Source organism: Megalops cyprinoides, chromosome 9 (genome assembly GCF_013368585.1).
Source record: "Megalops cyprinoides isolate fMegCyp1 chromosome 9, fMegCyp1.pri, whole genome shotgun sequence".
NCBI lineage: Eukaryota > Metazoa > Chordata > Actinopteri > Elopiformes > Megalopidae > Megalops > Megalops cyprinoides.
Window position 1 is genome coordinate 3,639,800 of NC_050591.1, and position 19,796 is coordinate 3,659,595.

Consider the following 19,796-nt stretch of genomic DNA (forward strand, 5'->3'; position numbering starts at 1 on the left):
GATTCACTTTGGGAGGCTTGTTAGACACTCCATCACCAACCCACTCCTCCTCTCCAGTGTGGGGGGGTGTCCTGAGGAGAGGCGACAGGAAGTTGGCAGCTAATTGTGTTTATTTGCGTATGTCTGTACGCGCTGCTTGTGGGGAAACCCTCTTGAACTCATCGCCACAGCAGACACGTGGCCCCACTTTAATGGTGTGGGATTTCAGGCAAGGCCTCAAGTGGCTGCGTGACAATAATTTCGCTGAGCTTTCAGAAGGAGCCAGACTCATAAAACGCCCTCAAATATCAACCAAAAAAGACAAGAGAGATGCTTGGATGAGGCCGAGTGGTGGCATGATTTACAGAGTGATTTCAGAGCACTGCTTTATTCGGGAGTGTGATATATTAAATAGCAGTACACTTATGAAATGGCTGCACTTCCTTACGCACCACATGTGATGAATACTCTATATGCAAAAGAATCCTGAACCATTGAATCACAAGATATAGACTGTCAATACACTTTGTGCCATGAATCATGTTAATTATATTCTCATACATACTCAGAACAACTGTTCTTCAGGAATTTAATGGAATGAAAGTGGAAAGCATCTATTCCCATTTGACAGTGGGCTGCATGCATGTTGAACAGGAGCTGTGCTGGACTGAAAGTCTGATGCTGCAGAAGCCTTTGTGTGCCATTGCAATTGCTAAGATACTTCTGAATACCTGAAGAGATTCTGTGTTGCATTTTACTGTGTAAAAAACTGTGTAAAATGTAAACTGTCATAAAAGCGTCTGCTTGGGCAATGAGTAATGTAACAGTGTTGCATAGTATCACGCTGAAGGGCCAGTCCAGACGGGCTGTGATCCATGTTCATTTGCATTGTCAAGTCATAATCCGACTTGCGGCTGGAGGCAGAGATTGCTTGGTTTGTGCTGGGGCTGTTTGAGGTGTGAACTCTCCCCCACTGAGGTAAGGGAGAAGTGAACTCACACCTGCTAATCAGGTGTGAGACAGGTACAGGTGAAGAGATTTCCTCCTGATGCTATGTCTGCAAAGCCCCTGGCTTCCTGGTACTGCTAATCTGCTCCTGGTCAGGAACAGGACAGTGCAGAGGTGACAGGGCAACTGGGGGAGCTCCTGTCGATCACTGCTCGTGACCCCAGCACGAACCAGCCCTTTGGTATCCCACGGTGACAGCATCCCAGAATGTCAAGGTGTACTAATTCCCTCTCTCATGCAGAGATTCCACACCAATAGGGCATTTCTCTGGGTTTTACGGTACAATTTTGTACGTGTATGTGTGTGTTGGTTGTGTGCGTGCGTGCAGGTTTAGGTACAGGTCACATCTTGTGCTGCAGCTCCATGGAAACCTTCATCTGCGCAGATGCAGGCGCAGACACACATAACCTTAAAGTTGAGCGGAGAGCTGCGGAAAGACTGGGGACAGGGCTGACAGTGATTTTCTTTTCTTCTTCGGTGGGGGGTGTTTCCCATCATGGCTCAGGGACAGGCCTGCAGTCTTTGATGTGTGTTTTTGGTGGGTGTCCCGGGGGCGCTCGTGGTGGGCCTGCTCTTTTTCATCACTTCCACACCGACACTCGGGGCCCCATCTGGGTTTGGTTATCTCACATTACTCAGTTCTGCTCTCTCTTCCTCTGCATATCACTCTCCCCCAATCCCTCTCTTTCTGTCTCTTTCCCTCTCCTTCACAATTTTCTCTCCCTCTCTCTATCTCTCTCTCTCTCCTTCTCTGTACCTATCTCTCCCTCCCTCTCTCTCTCCTAGCAGTGGTGCAGAGGAACACAGTACATCGTCATCCACCCAGGCCTGGCCTGGGCTGGCCAACTAATCCCCAGATTTAACTGCTCGAACTACACTTGGGCTAAAAATACCGGCTGGCAGGGAGTGGACGCGGTGCACAGGGGGTGTGAGGTGACTAGGCTATGCGCGTAGGAGGGATTTGGGGTTCATAATCTTCACTCTTTCTGAGCGATCGATGACGTCTCTCTCCCCCACCCACAAAAAGCGAGAGCTTGTGTCCTGTTTCCCTGGCTGTTTTCCTGTCTCCCCACCACGGGTGACCAGGCAGGAGGATACCATGCTGTCTCAGGAGAGCTTGGTGTCTATTTGCTCTCCCCCCCAGCTCTACCTCTTTGAGGACACGCGACATTTATATGCACTGTGTTGTTAAATTATAGTGTAGGAGTGTACTCTGTTTCCAGCTCACCTGTCTCACAGTTACACCATATAGCGGCTCATCTTTTGGGTGCTCATCTCTTTTTTTATGTTGGCCTATCCCTGTTGTCAGGCTGTGGACACTGAGCCTGTACTTGGTCAGAATGCGTCTTTGCTGTATATCTCTGACAGGGAAATGGTACACTGGCAGTGTGGAATTTTGTTTGAGGATCTGAGGGCAGTGAAGTTTGCTTTGCAGTTTTGCGTCAGTGTCCCATTTTTGCAAGATATTTTGGGGGGGCTCTGTAGTGGAGCTCAGATGGAGCTATGTTTTGCTGCAGAAGTCAAAAACGGGCAGGGAGAAAGCGTGCTTCGTCATGTAGTGGCACACGCGTTGAGAAAGCGTGCTCATCACGCAGTGATGAACGTTGCTGTGGCAATAGCATTGTGGGGCAGCGAGCCTAACAGGCCAACGGCAGGGCAGGGATTTCCACAGCGGAAAAATTGGGCATGTGTGGGCTGGCTGACTGGCCACTACTCTGTCCTGTGGCTCCGTTTGACCCTGGACTCTGAAGAACAGGGGACAGCACAGGCAAGAACACACTCATTCATTAAGCCTGGCTCTGATGTAGGCTACTGTCTGCACAAAAACATGCATCACTGATCTGGGCTCAATATGACAAAAACATACTGCCATAAAGGAGAAGCCACATAATACTGTGGCAAAAATAAGTGCTTCACCTACTGATCACACCTGTGTTTGTGTGTGTGTGTGTGTGTGTGTGTGTGTGTGTGTGAGAGAGAGAGAGAGAGAGAAAGAGAGAGACCCATATATGAGCTGACATACACACGTGCTCAATGCATGAATGAGTGCTTTCCACATGTGTGCATGTGCACATACACTTACACATTTCCTCCTGGTGGTTTGTTTGAAATTTCTGTGTGTGTGTGTGTGTGTAGGGTCGGAGTACAAATATAGATGGTGTGTAATTCTATAACAATTTGTCTCTCCATTAGACTAAACCTTACTAAAGTTATATAATGAATACCTGATAGAGAGTTTTTCCTTGCCACTGTTGCCTTAGGCTTGCTCTCAGGGGGTCTCAGACCTGGGAACAATGTAAAGCTGCTTTGTGACAACTTGTGTTGTAAAAAGCACTATACAAATAAAAATGAATTGAGTTGAATACCTTCACAGTGTTATTGAGCCGGTGCACAAGATGGCGTCTCTCAACTTCCGGGCTCTGCGTGGTATGCATTACTGTTTCCAGTTGTAGTGGTTGTGAGGATAATTGCGAGATGACTTGGATAGCAATAGCGACAATGAGTGTTTTTAACATTAAGGAGAAACAATTAACATATCAACGGCAAGAGAAGAAAACGTCTCTAAATTATTGTGTGCCTCAATGTGCTAATTTGTCGAGGTACAACTCGGAGATTAGCTTAGCTCGGTTTCCAATTGATCCTGAGGTACTGGCTCAGTGGCTCAGATCCGTAGAGCAGGATGCGAAATAGTGGGGTCTCGGGGGTCCGAAAAATCTTTTAAAAAGTATTTGTCACTTGCAATTGTCAATAAAAAATGTCTTTTAAACCCTAAAGCCCGACAGACGCAGCCTGCGTCTAAATTCACATCCATTCTTCTCGGTTGAATTGCTCACGAAGTATTCATCGCTAACAATGCTAGTTGCTTGTCTGTGTGATGAAGTGTTGGCGAGAAAAATTCTGATGATACTAGTTGTTTCTCTGTGCGTTGTCGAGTAATCCGGTTTTGAAATCGGCAAATTTCTGCGTTGTCTCCAACATAGGGCTGACATTACATCCCACTTTGTATGAAAAATAAACACAAACTCCCGCAATTTGCATGGTAAACTTTATTATGAATAATCGTCATACACGGATCCATAAATTTTGTATGTTTGTCTGACGTTACCCAAGTTGCCAGATCATCTATGAAATACAATCTACGCACATGAACACTCATCTGCACAGGGAGGAGTCCTCAAGGGCAATCTTAAAAAAAAAGAAAAAGGTGTGGTCATGTTACAAACATATAGCCAACACTAACACAATATTACACAGAAAAAGCGAAATGAGAAAGCTGATCAGATTGTTTTGAGTAATCATGGTAGTAGGCTTAACCTTATCAAGTTATCAATGTCATCACAAAAAGAGAACAAAAATAGATCATTTCTGTTCTGTTTTTGGAATATTATTAAATGTTTTTTTTTTTTTTTAATTTTATGTTATTAAATTAAAATTAAATTAAATTCAATTAAATTAAAATACGTAAGTCTGTAGTCTATAACGTTAGTGTCTTAATTTGCTCAAACCTACGTTCAAATATAGTGAATGCTGAACAGCATGCAGATATATGAAACTCAACATACAGCAAAGAACAACAGCTGCCACAACCAGTGTCTGGGGTTTTCATGAAGGCTAAATATCTGAATGCTACCGACAAGGCTAACATTTATGTTACCTACTTCATACGTTAATGTTATAGAGTTACAGAATCCATCCTAGCCACATCAAATCCCCAGAAAATAACTGGAACAGAACTGGCTTGGAACTGACGAACAACTGAACTGTCTTCCTACTCTGAGGTTATGAGGTTTCTCATGTTTCCTCATAGACCTATGGCAGGTAGCTCGGATGCTCACTCTCCCTGTTCGTTGATCTTTATTTGATACTGGGGACAATATCACGTTATCATCAACACACTTAAAACTGGGTCATACTAGTAAAAATTTTTGTCAAATTATCCAACGTTAGCAAAGTTATTTTGCTGGTTAGCAAGATAGCTAATCCTCTGTGGCTGTTTACGTTAGGTAGCTACTAAGCTAGTAAGTTACCTTCGTAATTATCGATGTAACTGGAGACGTACATCTTGAAGCTCTTCTCTCGCTTACTCCTTGGTGCTGATGTCGCAGCTTGAATGATGCGGTGAACATCATTGATTGTTATCTTTGGAAGATCTTGAAGACATCGTGTGTAGAAAGTCATTTTGTTATCTACTAACTGACCGGTGTCGGAAACCAGATATGCTTATGCTCACACAACGTCTCCTTATGCAACTAGCCAATTGTACAAGGTAGTTTCAGTTTCATCAAGCTAGAACAGTCAGTCAAGCATTTTCAGGTTTCATACCTGTACAGTGGGAGACAGAAGGAGAAGGAGATACAAACCATCCCAAGGAAGTGACATCACTATAGCGTTGGTCTTACTGGTGAGAAATAAAACATGAATCAACCTGAGAGCCCACCCATGTTGGGATGTCCAACCTCTTAGCCTCCATCCACCTACCAAATCCAAATCCAAGTGGAAAAACCTGGCACCATATCCCAAACACAAACCTCTAGAGCTAGAATTCAAACCAGAGAGAAGGCAGAACAGCAGCATTACCTGATCAGTTGGCTTCTAGACCCGACAGGTACCTTCTCCTCAGATAATTGATGACCTGTGATCACGTGTGAAAGAAGGTTTCAAAGACAGGGCCCACGTCACAGCTTTCCAGTAACTGAGTGATGTTCCTCTCCATTCCACGTCCCACCCCATATGGAACCACTTTGTTACTTTTCATCCTGCTCTTTTGAAATGTCTGCTGCTTCCAAAAGCTATTTTCCTTTTAATTGTTTGTTATGTTCCATGTTTTTTTGTCTGGCTGAAAACCTTAAATCTTAAAACTGTCCTGGAAAAATTGAGAATGTAACATAATATGAAGGTTAATTTGTCTCCTCTTTTTCTCAAAGTGAAATTTCTTTATCTGAGCATTATGTTTAGGTTTCACTTCTCAAAACACAGCTCTGGTTCAGTCTGATTTCAGTACATTGCCAAGAGATAAAGCACACCAGCTGATGTTTCCTTTGTGGTTGATTGGAGGCACTTATGTTTCAAATCAGAGAGAAATCACAGTGTCTCACATTTCCTCATATTTTATAAATGTGTCTTGAGACTTCATAAAGCAAACAGTCAGTAACAGAGGAATTTGTATGTTGAGGGAAACATTGTTACAAGGTGACTGGTTTTCATAAATAATCGTCTGTCCTCATGCAGAAAAAGTGTCTTACTTGCAGCACTCAGGATGATTCATGAGAGTGATGAATGAAAATGAGCTATATGAAGTTAAATTTTTCTCAGATTAAAACAGAGGGCAATTGTAATGACCCATATATGAGCTGACACACACTTGCTCAATGCTGAATGCCTTCCACACATGGTGGGGGGGGGTCAGGGTCTGAGAGGTGTGTGTGTGTGTGAGAGAGAGGGGGGGGTGTGTGGATGTGTACTTAGAGGGTGTTTGTGTGAGAGGTTTGTGGGTATACATGTGTTTGGTGGGTATATGTGTGTGTTGTGAAGGGTGTGTGTGTGTGTGAGAGAGAGAGAGGTGTGTGTTGTGTGTGTGTGAGTGTGTGTGTGAGAGAGAGAGAGAAAGAGAGAGAGAGGTGTGTATGTGTGTGTGTGTGTGTGTGTGTGGGGAGGGTGACAGGTGTGTTTGTTTGTGAGAGGGTATGACAGTAGAGAGGATGCAGTACCGGATTTGGGCCTTCAGCCCTGTGGTGTTTACCTTGCCGTGGGCATGGCAGATCGATGGGCCACTGAAAGGGGTTTCTCATTAGCCTGTTTGCCTTGGCAGCCGTTGAAAGAGGCCAGCTCATTACAGGCCCAGATGTCACGGCACAGATTACTGCTCACTGTTTCTTTTTTTTTTTTTTTAAACTTTTTGTGAACTTGACAGCACACCCCACCTCCTTCCCACCCTTTACTTTTGTGGTCCTCTCTTATGGTAGATAGCAGCCAGCATCAGTGCCTATCATATGAGCAAGTACCATGTCAAAGCCAATCCAGTCAGTGCCTGCAGACAGTCCTACTCTGTGCTACAGTATCCAGCCTCTAGTCTGTGCTACACAATATCTATCTTCTACACTGTACTATACAATGTCCAGCCTCTACTCTGTGCTATACAATGTCCAGCCTCTGTTCTGTGCTATAGTATCCAGCCTCTAGTCTGTGCTATATAATATCCAGCCTCTACTCTGTGCTATACAATATCCATCCTCTACGCTGTGCTACAGTATCCAGCCTCTAGTCTGTGTATTACAATATCCAGCCTCTAATCTTTGCTATACAATATCAAGCCTCTACTCTGTAATACAGAATCCATTGTGGGGCCATTGTGGTGTGGGAGGCTAAAATAACCCTGTAAGCTCCACAGTGGCCAGGGTGAGTCACTGAGGCTTCATAGCCCGTTGGTGAAGTGTGTGTCAGTGGGCACTACTCAGAGTCTTCTCTGAGACTTGACTGGGCAGCTGGTTCCTGTTCATTTTCCCCAGAAACCACGGCAGTATGATGAGCCCTCCCATGCCCTGTCCCTTGCTTGGATCTGCAGCACTGCTCTAGCCTGTGGGTGCCTGGGTTGAATAAGCAGCTTTTTGAGGCAGAGAGAGAGAACCAGTGGATTCCCAGGTGGAGCACTGGATTTGACTACAATAATATCAGATGTTCTGCTGGAAGATAAGGCTGTCTAACCACTCAACAGCCCCTCACCCCCCTCCCCCTGCACACGCCACTTAGCGACTGTGTTTTTCTAAAACCAGATTAATTCTACTTAAGAATGTTTATTCTTGGCGAAATAGGAAAAATATAATTGTAGTTTTCTTGGCAGTGGAACCAAAATTCCTCTCGCTGTGCCATAGTAACCCAAAAACCACTGGGATTACAGACACATTAGGCAGCATTTCCTCATTATCAAATGGGATTTTACAGGATTTCAGGGGCAAAAATCTGCTTGATCTCTAGCGTCTCTTTGCAAGAGTGTCCTCTGATGTGAGTCCTGTAAGACATCCTCAGACCTGTGGCAGGCCCGGTTCAGGTCAGAGCTGCAGCTCAGAACATTGGTGTTTGATAAAAGGCCCTCCTCTCCAGAACCTCTCTCTGAACTCTGCACTCAGCACGGGGAACGTTTGTAAGCAATTATGTGCAATATGCTTTTGTAAATGAGGCCTATCATTAGAGCTTCACCATGTTTTTCACTCTCACTTGATGTGCTTTTTCAGCCATCGCTCTTTAAGGGGGGAATCAAAACAGAAAGGCCTTAGTTACAGAGTGTGTAAAGAATAATTGTGATGTCGAGAGTGGTCTAACACAGAGTGCCCACACACACACACACACACACACACACATACATGAATATTTTATTTGAATACACAACAAAACATACAACATACAAGTTACAAAAAGATTCAAACATTGGATATCTACAAGCTGTCAGTTTGAGTTACGCAAGCACTTGTTCCATAATTAATGATGCATTACACAGAGAAGCATCTCTTTCATATGAACAGGCTTCCAGTCAGTGCTGACACAGAATAGTGTCTCTTAGGCATACCTCCACAGTCTACACACTACAACCCTGAGCACATGGCTTAAACCACCAGAAATTGCTGTTAATAAGTGTCCATCATATCTGAGTCCAGCTGTTGTCTACCAGAGGTTGATACTTTCCCAGAGTTGAAACAGAAACTTGTTCCATATACCAATCATATTAACCAAGCATCTCAATTATATTCATTTCCTTATACTTGTCATTCAAAGTGACTATGTCTGGCATGTTCACCTGCAGCTGTATCATCAGTTATATCATCCAAGTAGCTCATCAGACATACCATCTTCATGACTACTGAAAAAATTTAGCTTAGCATTTAGTTAAATGTCCTTGTGAATGGATTGTGATTTTTGACACAAACACTTGCGCAATGACCTGCACTTAAAATATTACCATTCCCCTACTGAGCCAGTGTAACGTGACCATCCCCCCCACCCCCCAACCTTGGCATGGCTTTAGAGGGCAGGGTCGGGCGTGTGTTGTAGCTCTGCGACTGGAGTCAGTGCGCTGATGAATACCACCACAGGACAGGGTTTGGGCCCTGTGTGTAGGTTGGTGGAGGTGCTCCTGATGTCTGTCCACCAGTTGGAGTCCCCATACAGGAACCACCATCACCATCTCAGTGCCTCTGTCATGCCTCTCTCATGCTAAGTTCGTCTTGATGTAGTGGTGTGGCAAAGGTGACCTGTGTTTTGCCAAAGTATATTTCATAACAAACATAGTCCGTTTTTAGTGCTGCAGGTTTCCTGTCCTGACAGGGAGAGCAAAGCTTTTGTCTCCCTGTCACGAAGGAGCCTTCGTGCTGTGAGCTGCTTGCTCCTCTGTGTCTCTGCTGCTGGGGAATGTGTAAATACTGCGCAGATATGTGTTTGGCGTGTGCCTGTGCAGTAAACACCAGGCTCAGGGAGTTTGTGTTTGTGTTGGCTGCCTTCCCAGGGATCAGTGAGAGCTGTGCAGACCTGCAGAGGGGTAAACAGCCAGTAAATAAGGACCCAATGAGCGCTCTGAGAGAGGGCTGGGGGGGGCACCCAGTTTGGAGTGACTCCTGTCCCCTCACTGCTGGGGGTCCAGTGCTCATGGATCTGCCCTGGAATCACTACAGATATACTTTATGACAACCTGCACTGCTATTGAAACAATACTGCTGCTGGCAAACTTTGATCTTGGAGCTGTACTGGCCTTCACAGTGGACCAATGTATCTGCTGTGCCTGTGTTGTTTTGTTTTATATGTTGGAGTAATGTTCTCTGCAGTGTGTTTTGTTTAGGTATAGTGTAGTTTGTAGTGTGTTGTGTTTAGTTGTAGTGTAGTGTGTAGTGGGTTGTGTTTAGGTGGAGAGTAGTCTGTAGTGGGCTGTCATTAGGTGGTGTGGTTTGTGTAGTGGGCTGTTTTTAGGTGGAGAATAGTCTGTAGTGGGCTGTCATTAGGTGTAGTGTAGTCCGGTGGGCTGGTTAGGTGTAGTGTAGCGTGTAGTAGGCTGTGTTTAGGTGGAGAGTAGTCTGTAGTGGGTTTTGTTTAAGTGTCGTGTATTCTGTGGCCTGCTGTTGGGCAGTAGAGTGTTGTGTGCAAATGTGCTGTTCTCTGGGAAACAGTCTGGTAAGCCGTGTTAGGCCTCTAAATCAGAGCAGAAGGAATTGGGGTTAAAGGTCATTAACCCCTATAGACTGGAGTCAGAGAGGCCTAGCTGTGGGTGGAGTTACCCCTGAAACCTAGCACATTAATGCTTCCCCAGCCCATTAACACAATGACAGGAACCCTAGAGTCTCACACACCCACCCTCACTACTGAAGACGTACTGACACCAGCTCCCTACACACTGAAGACACACTGACACCAGCTCTCTACACACTGGAAACGCACAGAAACCAGTTCCCTCAAGTAAATTACAGTGGAAAAGTTAGATTTTTATACAAATATTTCCTCTTACAAGATTATTTCTAGATAATCGTCATAATTTTTGTTCTCATTATTTACTTACCATTGTCATTTTTTTGTCAAATTTTATTCTACTTTCATTTTTCCTGATTTTGTTTTCTGAAATACAGTGTTTGAAATATTTCTCTTTAAAATGAGAAAAAATACCCTTTTAGAGCACTTGAAACTGAGTATCTCATCATTCATGTCAGATGATTATGAATTTGTTTAAAATGAGGAGTAAGCATGTGGCTGTTGATTGTTCTGTGCCTGCAGCTGTTGATTGGTCGATGTCTGCAGCTGTTGATTGGTCCACATTTGCTGCGATGTGCAGTGGGGGCTGAGCCAACGGCCCAGTCTGTCAGAAACATTAACAGCGTGAGGAAACTGCAAATCACATTAACATCTTAGCATAAACAGGTCGTTTCTCCATTAAGTTACACTGTAATACATCTTTCTCCGAAAGCAATTAGGCACCCTGACAGCAGGGTTTACTGAGAAGCACACAGACCTCAGCTGAAGGGTCTGCTGTGTTGGGCTTATCCTAATCTCTTCGACAGCAGCCCAGTGCAGCACATCAGAGACCCTAACATGAAGCAATATTGACCTTAAAGAGACCCCAACACCAAGCAGCAATGCCCTTACAGAAAGCCCAGCATGAAACAGCACCCCCTTAAAGATACCTCAACACAAAGCAGTACCGCCATAAAGAGACCCCGACACAAAGCAGTACTGCCGTAAATACATCCCAATATGAAGCAGTACCCCCTTAAAGAGACCCCAACATGAAGCAGTACCCCTTAAAGAGACCCCAGTGTGAAGCAGTACTGCAGTAAATAGACTGGAGAAAGATGGGGGTTGGGGGTAGACAAACTAGTGGTGTTCTCCTGAAGTAAGCATTTTTTTCATTCATTGACTTCACATTATATGACATACATGTGTGAACCATTTGTTCACATATTTTGGGCATTTTGGGGGTCACCGCTCCCGTCACTTTGCTGTATGTGTGGTTGTGGGATACTGATGGTCTCTGGGGAGGGGCAGGGGCTGGCTGGGAGGACTGCAGTTTGGGAGTAAGGTGGTGCTCTGGAGCTGGTGCTGTGGTTTAATGCAGAGCACCTGCACACTCTCATATCCGCTCCCTGCTCTGGCAGTGACTGGCCCGCCTGCTGTTTGCTTTCATCATGCTGTTTGTCCTTTGCTTTTATCACAACGCTGGTATACACTTAAAACCAACAAAACATGCAGCCTGAAAGGCTGGGGATGAGAGCAAACTCACTAAGTAGCTCCCATCTCTCCCACACACCCCCAGCCCACTGCGGTGGAGCCAGGTGGACCTGCACACGGAGAGGGGTGGTGGTGATGTGGGCCGATGCTTCCAAACACACACAACCTGCATTACTGAAGGAAAGCACATCGGAAACAGTGCTGACCAGATCCAGCCATCCACAAGACAACCACAAGAAATGTCACACAGTAGCCAGTTAGAGAGGTTATTAACAAGCCTGTTAAAAATTGAATAGTGTCTAATAATAAAGATTTACACTGCAACACATCAAGAGCAGCTTACACTTGATAGCCCCTCTCTGGAAGGTGGAGAAGCTTCAAAAATGAGAGACTGATGGCTGAACTGTTGATATCTGAACTGCTGATTTACTGATCGCTGATAGCTGAATCAATGAACAGTGAATTGCTGATTGCTGCATATGAGTTGTCTGCTGGGGGTTCCTGACATCATTCTTGTGTAATGAGTAGCACACCTCTCTAGATGAATGGATAGAGAGAAGGGGAGGAGGGTAAAATGTCTGAAGTAAAGGAAGCAGCAAGCACTGGAAAGAAGAGGCTTTGCGAAGGAGTCAGTCCCCTCAGCGTTTCCACCAGCACTAACATTCTCACATCACCGTTAAGGCTCTCTGGCTGTGCTCCAGACTCCATGGCCAGCACATGGAGGGGGCTCCCAGCATTAGTCTGAGTGGAGCTCTTCACAATGCTGACAGGTGTGAGGAATGGGGGATTTGGGCCACAGTACGCTCAGCTGGAGGAAGACGACCTTCTGACCCCACCTTCAAAATATCCCTCTATCACTCCATCCCCTCCTCTATCACTCCACCCCCTCTAGGATATCACTCCACCCACTGTTTTATCACTCTGCCCCTCTAGGATATTACTCCACCCACTGCTCCATTACTCTGCTCTCTGGTCACACCCATAATCAGCTGGGTCATACCCAGCTGAAGCAGGCTAGGAGGTCACAGACAGGATGATTCCTCGATGAGGAAGTGGAGAGGAAGTGTCTGCCATTAGAGAGCTGCCTTTGTGTTAATGTGGGCTGATGGTTTAATAGATCAGTACAGGAATCCCTGGAGATCACCCACCAGGTCAGAGCCATGGAGAGAGGGGAAGAGTGCACCTGCATACACACGTCACTACACACACACACACACACACATTCATTTGGATGCACAGACACACACTCATCTGCACAAGCACTCTCACAGATACTTACGCACTCACCCGCATATACGCATACACACTCGACAGCTCTTGCTTTGAAGGGTGGAAGGTGGTAGGTGGCTGGAGAACTGGGAGGTCCTTTGAAGTCTGGGGGACAGAGGCACACAAACAGCTTTTGTAAAGTGGTGTAAAGTTATCTGCTGTCTGTGAGTCTGGCCACTGGAGTGTTTAGCAGGAGATAGCAGGAAGGCGGGCACGCTGCTATCAGTGTTCTGCCGCCCGCCGCCCGCGCCAGGTATTAACCGCTGTCAGTGCGCCAGTGTGTGTCTGACACTGCGCAGAGCTGCGCACATCAAGCGCTGATCAAAGGTCTCTGTGCAGACCCCAGATAACACTGCTGTACGTCAAGCAACAGGTATCTGCAGGGGGGGGGGATGAGAGAGGGAGGGAGGGACAGAGACAGAGAGGAGAGGAGGAGGAGAGAGAGGGAGAATTGTTTGTTGAATCATTGTTGCTTTGGTAATACCATACTGTAAATAGTTATACCAATAAAGAACACCAGAGTGAAAAAAATGAATTGAGAGTGAGAGATAGAGATGGTGGACCAGAGTCATAGAGTAGGAGTCTTTCATAGTCTGGAGGACAGTGACCACTGATGCAGCCACCAAAAGGCACCAGCCTAAATGCTGTACATTTCATTGTATAATTATATATTGTATTCTTCCACAAATCCGTGAAAGTATTTTGAAAGTATTTACTGTCTTGGGATTAATGCCAATAAAGCATTTAGAACATGACAGGTAAATAGAAAGAGAGAGACAAACAAACAGAAAGGTAAAGAGTGGGAGAGATAGAAAGGAAGAGAGTAGGAGAGATGGGAAGGAAGAAAGACAAGGAGAGAGAAAGGAGGAGAGAGGGAGAGAGCAGGTCAAAAGGAAGAGAGAGAGTAAGAGACAGACAGATGGCAGGGAGAGAGCGGGCCGGGGGAGACTGTCTGAAAGGAAGAGAGAGAGCAAGAAAAAGCAAGAAAGAAAGAAGAGGGAGAGGGAGAGATGGACACACAGAAAGGAATAGAGAAGGGTGGGGAGAGACAGGCAGACGGAAGGAGAGCCATGCACCGGACTGACGTGCTCTTGCCCCACCCCTTATTCTGCAGGGACGTTTGACCGCAGTGTGACTCTGCTGGAGGTGTGCGGCAGCTGGCCCGACAGCTTTGGTCTGCGTCACCTGACCTGCATGGACGCCACAGAGGAGGGGCTGCGGGAGCGTCTGGCTGATGCCATGTCCGAGTCTCCCAGCAGGGATATCGTGGGCACCGGGACAGGTGAGTGACAGGTGCTCTCCATCTGGCCTCAGCACAGCATTTCTTCCTTGTCCCACAGGCAGTTAGTTGAACTGGTTTCATCCAAGTCCACCAAATATCCTTTTCAGTTGTGCTGTTCACAGACAGACGCATTCATCTATGTGTGGCAGTAAAGAAAAGTTTTGATACCCTAACGTTGATCTGTTAAACCCACTGGATCTGTCATTACTGCATTCAGTAACGAATGTATTGTATAAATACAGCTCTAGAGTGACAGAGGCAGATGTTGTGGGATGGTTTTTGCTTCCAACTGGAGAGCTGTGGAAATGGCACCCATTGGCCTCGTACACTAATAGCGCTGAGGGCTCATTACCACAGCCAGAGAGAACATTCCTATGGTGACTGTTAAAGCCTGCATACATCTTCCAGCAGGTTGTTAGCGTAGCTGATGTGGCTGATGTTTTAATGGCCTGTGCCTGGCTCCCGGGGTGCTGGGAGGCACGGGCAGGTGACCACCCCTCACTGGGAAACGTACTGTTGCTCTGTACTGTGTGCCACATTGCGACTGGAGCCCAAAGCCAGGAGTGGGACTTCTGAACTGTATTAATACATCTCATATCTGAAGCACAGTAAGATCATTAAAGCACACTTACGAGGACTCTCTGACTCTGATCATAAAACCACAGGAAGTGGCAAGTGTTTACTATACAGGGTGCACTTGTGCACACGTGTGTGTGTGTGTGTGTGTGTGTGTGTGTGTGTGTGTGTGTGTGTGTGTGTGTGTGTGTTCCTGCACGTGTGTGTGTATGTACAGTACCAGTCAAAAGTTTGGACACACCTGATTAAGAAGATGGGGGGCTTGAAATTTGTTTCTTAGGCATTATTTTCACAATTTATATTTAACTATGCATGAATTTCTCTACAAAAAATATTTTAATGTATAAAAATACATTTTTGGCTATTTTGAAAAATCTAAAATATAAGAGTTTTCATTTGTTTAATACTTTTTTGGTCACGGTATAACTCCACTTGCGTTATTTCATAGTTTTGATGTCTTTGATGACTTTACTATTATATTAAAATAGTAAAATAAAGAACGAAAGGCATGTCCAAACTTTTGACTGGTACTGTATATCCAACAAAATCAGCCTTTTGTGTATAGTCAGTTTAGTATTGGTTATCTGTCAATTTCTGATTTAAGCAATAATAAGTGTATAATGAGGTTAATGAGATTAATAAGTTAATGCTATCCTGCTATTGAGAGGTGATGAGTAACATGTATAGTACCAGTCAAAAATTTGGACACGCCATTCTTTTTTAATTTCTTTACAATAGCCAAAAATGTCTTTTTTAATTAAAATGTTTTTTAAAGAAATTCATACAATATTTTCACAATTTATATTTGTCTACAAAACAATGTCCAAGCATTTAACTGTAATTCTTTACATAAAAATGTCTTTGAATGCATGTTTCCCATTATCTTAATCAGGTGTGTCCAAACTTTTGACTGGTACTGTACATATGTGTCTGTGTACCTGTGCGTGTGTGTATGTATGTGTCTGTGTACGTGTGTGTGTGTGTGTGTGTGTGTGTGTATGTATGTGTATGTGTCTGTGTACCTGCTTGTGTGTGTGTATGTGTGTCTGTGTACCTGCTTGTGTGCGTGTATGTACTGTATGTATCTGTGTACCTGTGCATCTGTGCGTGTGTATGTATGTGTCTATGTAGCTGGACATGCACGTGTGTGTATGTATGTGTCTGTGTACCTGTTTGTGTGTGTGTATGTATGTGTTTGTGTACCTGCACGTGTATATGTATGTGTCTGTGTACCGGTTTGTGTGTGTTAATATGTGTCTGTGTACCTGTGCGGGTGTGTTTGTATGTATGTCTGTGGCCCAGTTCATGTGTGTTATATGGGATTGTAGAGGTCAGGGTTCAGAGAAAGCGACCCTGCATGCCTTTTACCATGCCTGGGCCCTCCAGAGCCAAGGGCCTGTGACTCTCAGTTAGCCCTGTTTAGTTGCACTAATTTACAGCTCCTTCAGTCTGTAAGAGGCCTAACTCGGCTTTGTGAAAGGAGTTAGAGCAATAAACCCTATTTCCTCCATTTACTTAACTAATGTGCCTGTCACCTAGATCAATCAGCTGCTCATATTTATGTAAGCTCTCCCTCTCTCTGCCTGTGAGAGGATCAGTGGAACTCTTAAATCCTTTGGGTTTGTTAAAGTGGTTTCTTGCATGGACATTTCAGAGGCTTTCTTAAAAGAACAAATGAGGTCATTTGTACTGGAACCAAAAGGGGAAATGTCCATTCTGACAGTCCAAATGTTTAACCCATTTAGGAAGCTCCCACACATTCATCCTTTACTTAAGAGAACAAGAGTTTCTTTGATTTTACTGGGAAGATGGTAGTTTGGATTCTGGACGCTGCCGTTTGGGGCAAGGAGGTCACAAGGCCCTAATAGGTTTAGCATCGACTGGCCGCTCTTGTAGAGCGTCTATTAGGCAGTAATTTGATTTGGGCCTATTCATTTGCAGACCCTACAGCAGCACTGAGCTGGGCCTCTTCCTAATTGGTTCTGTCTCTATTTTTGCATCATTAGATTAAGTCGGACTCCCGGACACTTGCAGTCTGCGCTTGTACGTCCATTTATACAGCCTAATGTAACACAAAATACAACACTGATCACATTACGGTCGGCTCTTACCCTCAGGCTTGCCATTAAACACACACTTAACCCTTTCCTGACTGGGGAGCTTGGAGGATAAGACAGTGATCGATAGCTGGTAGAGACAGGGAACTGGAACACACAGCAGCAACAGTTGTTGTAGGGGGGATTGTTTTAGGAGATGTACGCATCACATATATGTGTTTCTGGTAATGAAGGAAAGGGAAGCGGATTATGGATTATGAAAGACTTCACTCACTCTATTGTAGTCTGAGTCAAGTTTTTGTTTTTCATGCTGTATAGCATATGTAGCAATCCCTGCTGCTAGAGTCTTCATTTTAATGGCTGTCATTTCTCTGGCCCCTGTCGCAGGGTGAATAGGAAAAGAGGGAGACAGAACAGAAAGAGGAGGAGAGAAAAAGAAAGGAGCGATTAGGATGAGAGAGAGAAGAGACAGAAAGAGGGAGGGGCCCTTGCACTGACTACTGCAATGTTGCCAGGCTGTAATTAGATCTGCCTCAGTGACATAATGTTGCAAATTGGATTTTTCTTATTGGTGCTAACCCAACATAAATTCCATTTAAAGCAGGAAGGAGGAGAAGGCTAACACACACACACAAGTGTGAGCATGCACACACACACACACACACACACAAATACACACTCACCCACACATACACACTTATGCATACACACACAAGCGATTATCCACTCATAGTTCCACATGCTCACATACTCACACATACACAATCACACACACATACGCAAAAATACTCACACACACTCACACACAATCACTTGCACACTCATACTCTCTCACACACACTCACACACACTGTTCGCCTCAATAATGAGGCTATTGGAGTCAGGGGGCACACTCTGCTCCCACATTACTGTACAGCTTTCAGATACACAACTTCATGTGTAGAAACACAGACGGACGTATTCTCTTAATGTTTATGGCAACAGGCAAGGTCTTTATTGATTTTATTTTTAATCTTTATTTAATCCCTTAACAGATGTGTCTTCCAATGATGCTTTGCGTCCATTTATATATCTGGATATCAACTGAAGTAATTCAGCATAAACACACTGCTCAAGTGTACAACAGCACAGCCCCACACAGGGATGGAAGCTGCAACCTCCTGGCTATGGTTATTTCACTTCCCAGAATATGACAGCTTTATCCTGGTACTCCAGATTTCAGCATAAAAGTTGTTATCTCCACCTCCATCCTCTCCCAGCATCCCCACTCCAGTAGGTCTAACACCTCGCATCTACACTCTAGCATGTCTAACACCCAGCATTTACACTCTAGCAGGTCTAACACCCGGCATCTACACTCCAGCAGGTCTAACACCCGGCATCTACATTCCAGCAGGTCTGCCTCTCTCTCAGCATCCACTCCAGCAGGTCACTTTGCAGAACTGAATCTTGTGAGCGCTGCTACGCTGTGCTTACAGATGGTGGCTAGCCTGTGAACAAGCCCACTGGCCTCAGCTGCATGCACTCTGATGGGGAAATGCATTGGATTTTTCCCTTTAAATGTAAAGCACTGGCCTGCTGTGACAGGACGTGTGAGTGCTTTCTGAAGGACACGTGTACACTGTTCACTTATTTGCAGTGTGGTACAACAACCCTCACATTCATGTCATTGTCCCCCACCTTGCCACAGACAATGTCAGTGATGGCTTATAAACAACACACACACACGTGTACACACACATACGTTCACACATGCACTCAGGCATCATCTCCACACATAAATGTATGCTCTCTCACAAACCCCCACACACACACAAAATCCTATTCCTTGAGCTAATTGAGTCTGAGTGATTTAACAGAGATGTGATCAAAGATCAGACCAACAACTACCACTGAACTCCAGTAGACTTTTACTCATTGCTGCTGCATACAGAATCCACTGCCTGTGTGTGTATTTGCTCTTGCGCATAGCTGGTTAAAGTAGTTAAACACTGGTCCTCCACACCCTAGACCTGTATAGCAGCAGTAAGCCTCTCTCAGCTTTATGGCCTCTGTTTACCACAGCAGTCAGTAGAATTATTAATGAAATTGTCAGATTATGTTGAAAATGACTTTATGATTGAGTTAATTACTCAGACTGTAGTTTGTTATTGGAGCGTAGGTTTTCTGATTGATGTGAGCGGACTCTCTGTGGATTTTGGAAATGCTCCACAGCCGTCTGATGTTATCTTGAAATAAAACATTGCTGTTTCTATGATGTTTAATTTTGCATTTATGTGCACATGTACAATTTAAAAACCTGAGGACGAGAGAGTGAATAAGCTAGAAAGGAGCAGACAATTACAAAGATCAGAGAAAGAAGTAGAGAAATGAAAGAGAGGAAAGGAAAGAACTGGCAGAGAGAGTAAAGGAGGGTGGGGAGAGACATGAGCACAGAGGGTTAGGGAGGATTAGGAGCAGAACTGAGACCGCTAGAAGATAGTAGCAGGAAACTGCTAGATAGAAACTGATACTGCTGTTTAGTAGCAGGAAACAGGAGGCTGCAGCAAGCGACTGGCTCATCCAGGGCGAGCCTAAACAGATGCACACCTGCACTAGCGTTCAGTACACAGAGGTGTGGCATTCCCTTTAAGTTGAGGATTATTTTTGGTTAAATATTGTGCCAACAGTGGCAGGAAAGTGTCCTACTGGAATTGAAGTCTTTTTTGGTAATAGAGATGGTGTCAGGTGTGACTTCATACCTGGTACAGGAAGTGGCAAGAATGAAATTCCCACAGAAACCATGTAATGACACCCCTATTAGCTTAATTACAATTTGACAAACAACTGTGAATCATTTCGCCAGGTCTGACTGGACTGGCAGGAGAAATATATTTATCTTTGGTAGATTCCAAGACTCCTATAAAAACCTTTATTGTTTTCATCGA

The 19,796-nt window shown here is 44.8% G+C and overlaps 1 protein-coding gene across 2 annotated transcripts in view; it reads left to right on the forward strand.

Moving 5' to 3' along the window:
* Nucleotides 1-19,796, forward strand: part of bcas3 (BCAS3 microtubule associated cell migration factor) — a 201,106-nt gene that overhangs the window by 173,060 nt on the left and 8,250 nt on the right. For both annotated transcript variants that reach the window (XM_036536602.1, XM_036536603.1), the window contains one exon: nt 14,069-14,236. In XM_036536602.1, coding sequence (XP_036392495.1) covers nt 14,069-14,236 — 168 coding nt within the window. The remainder of the gene's footprint in view (nt 1-14,068; nt 14,237-19,796) is intronic.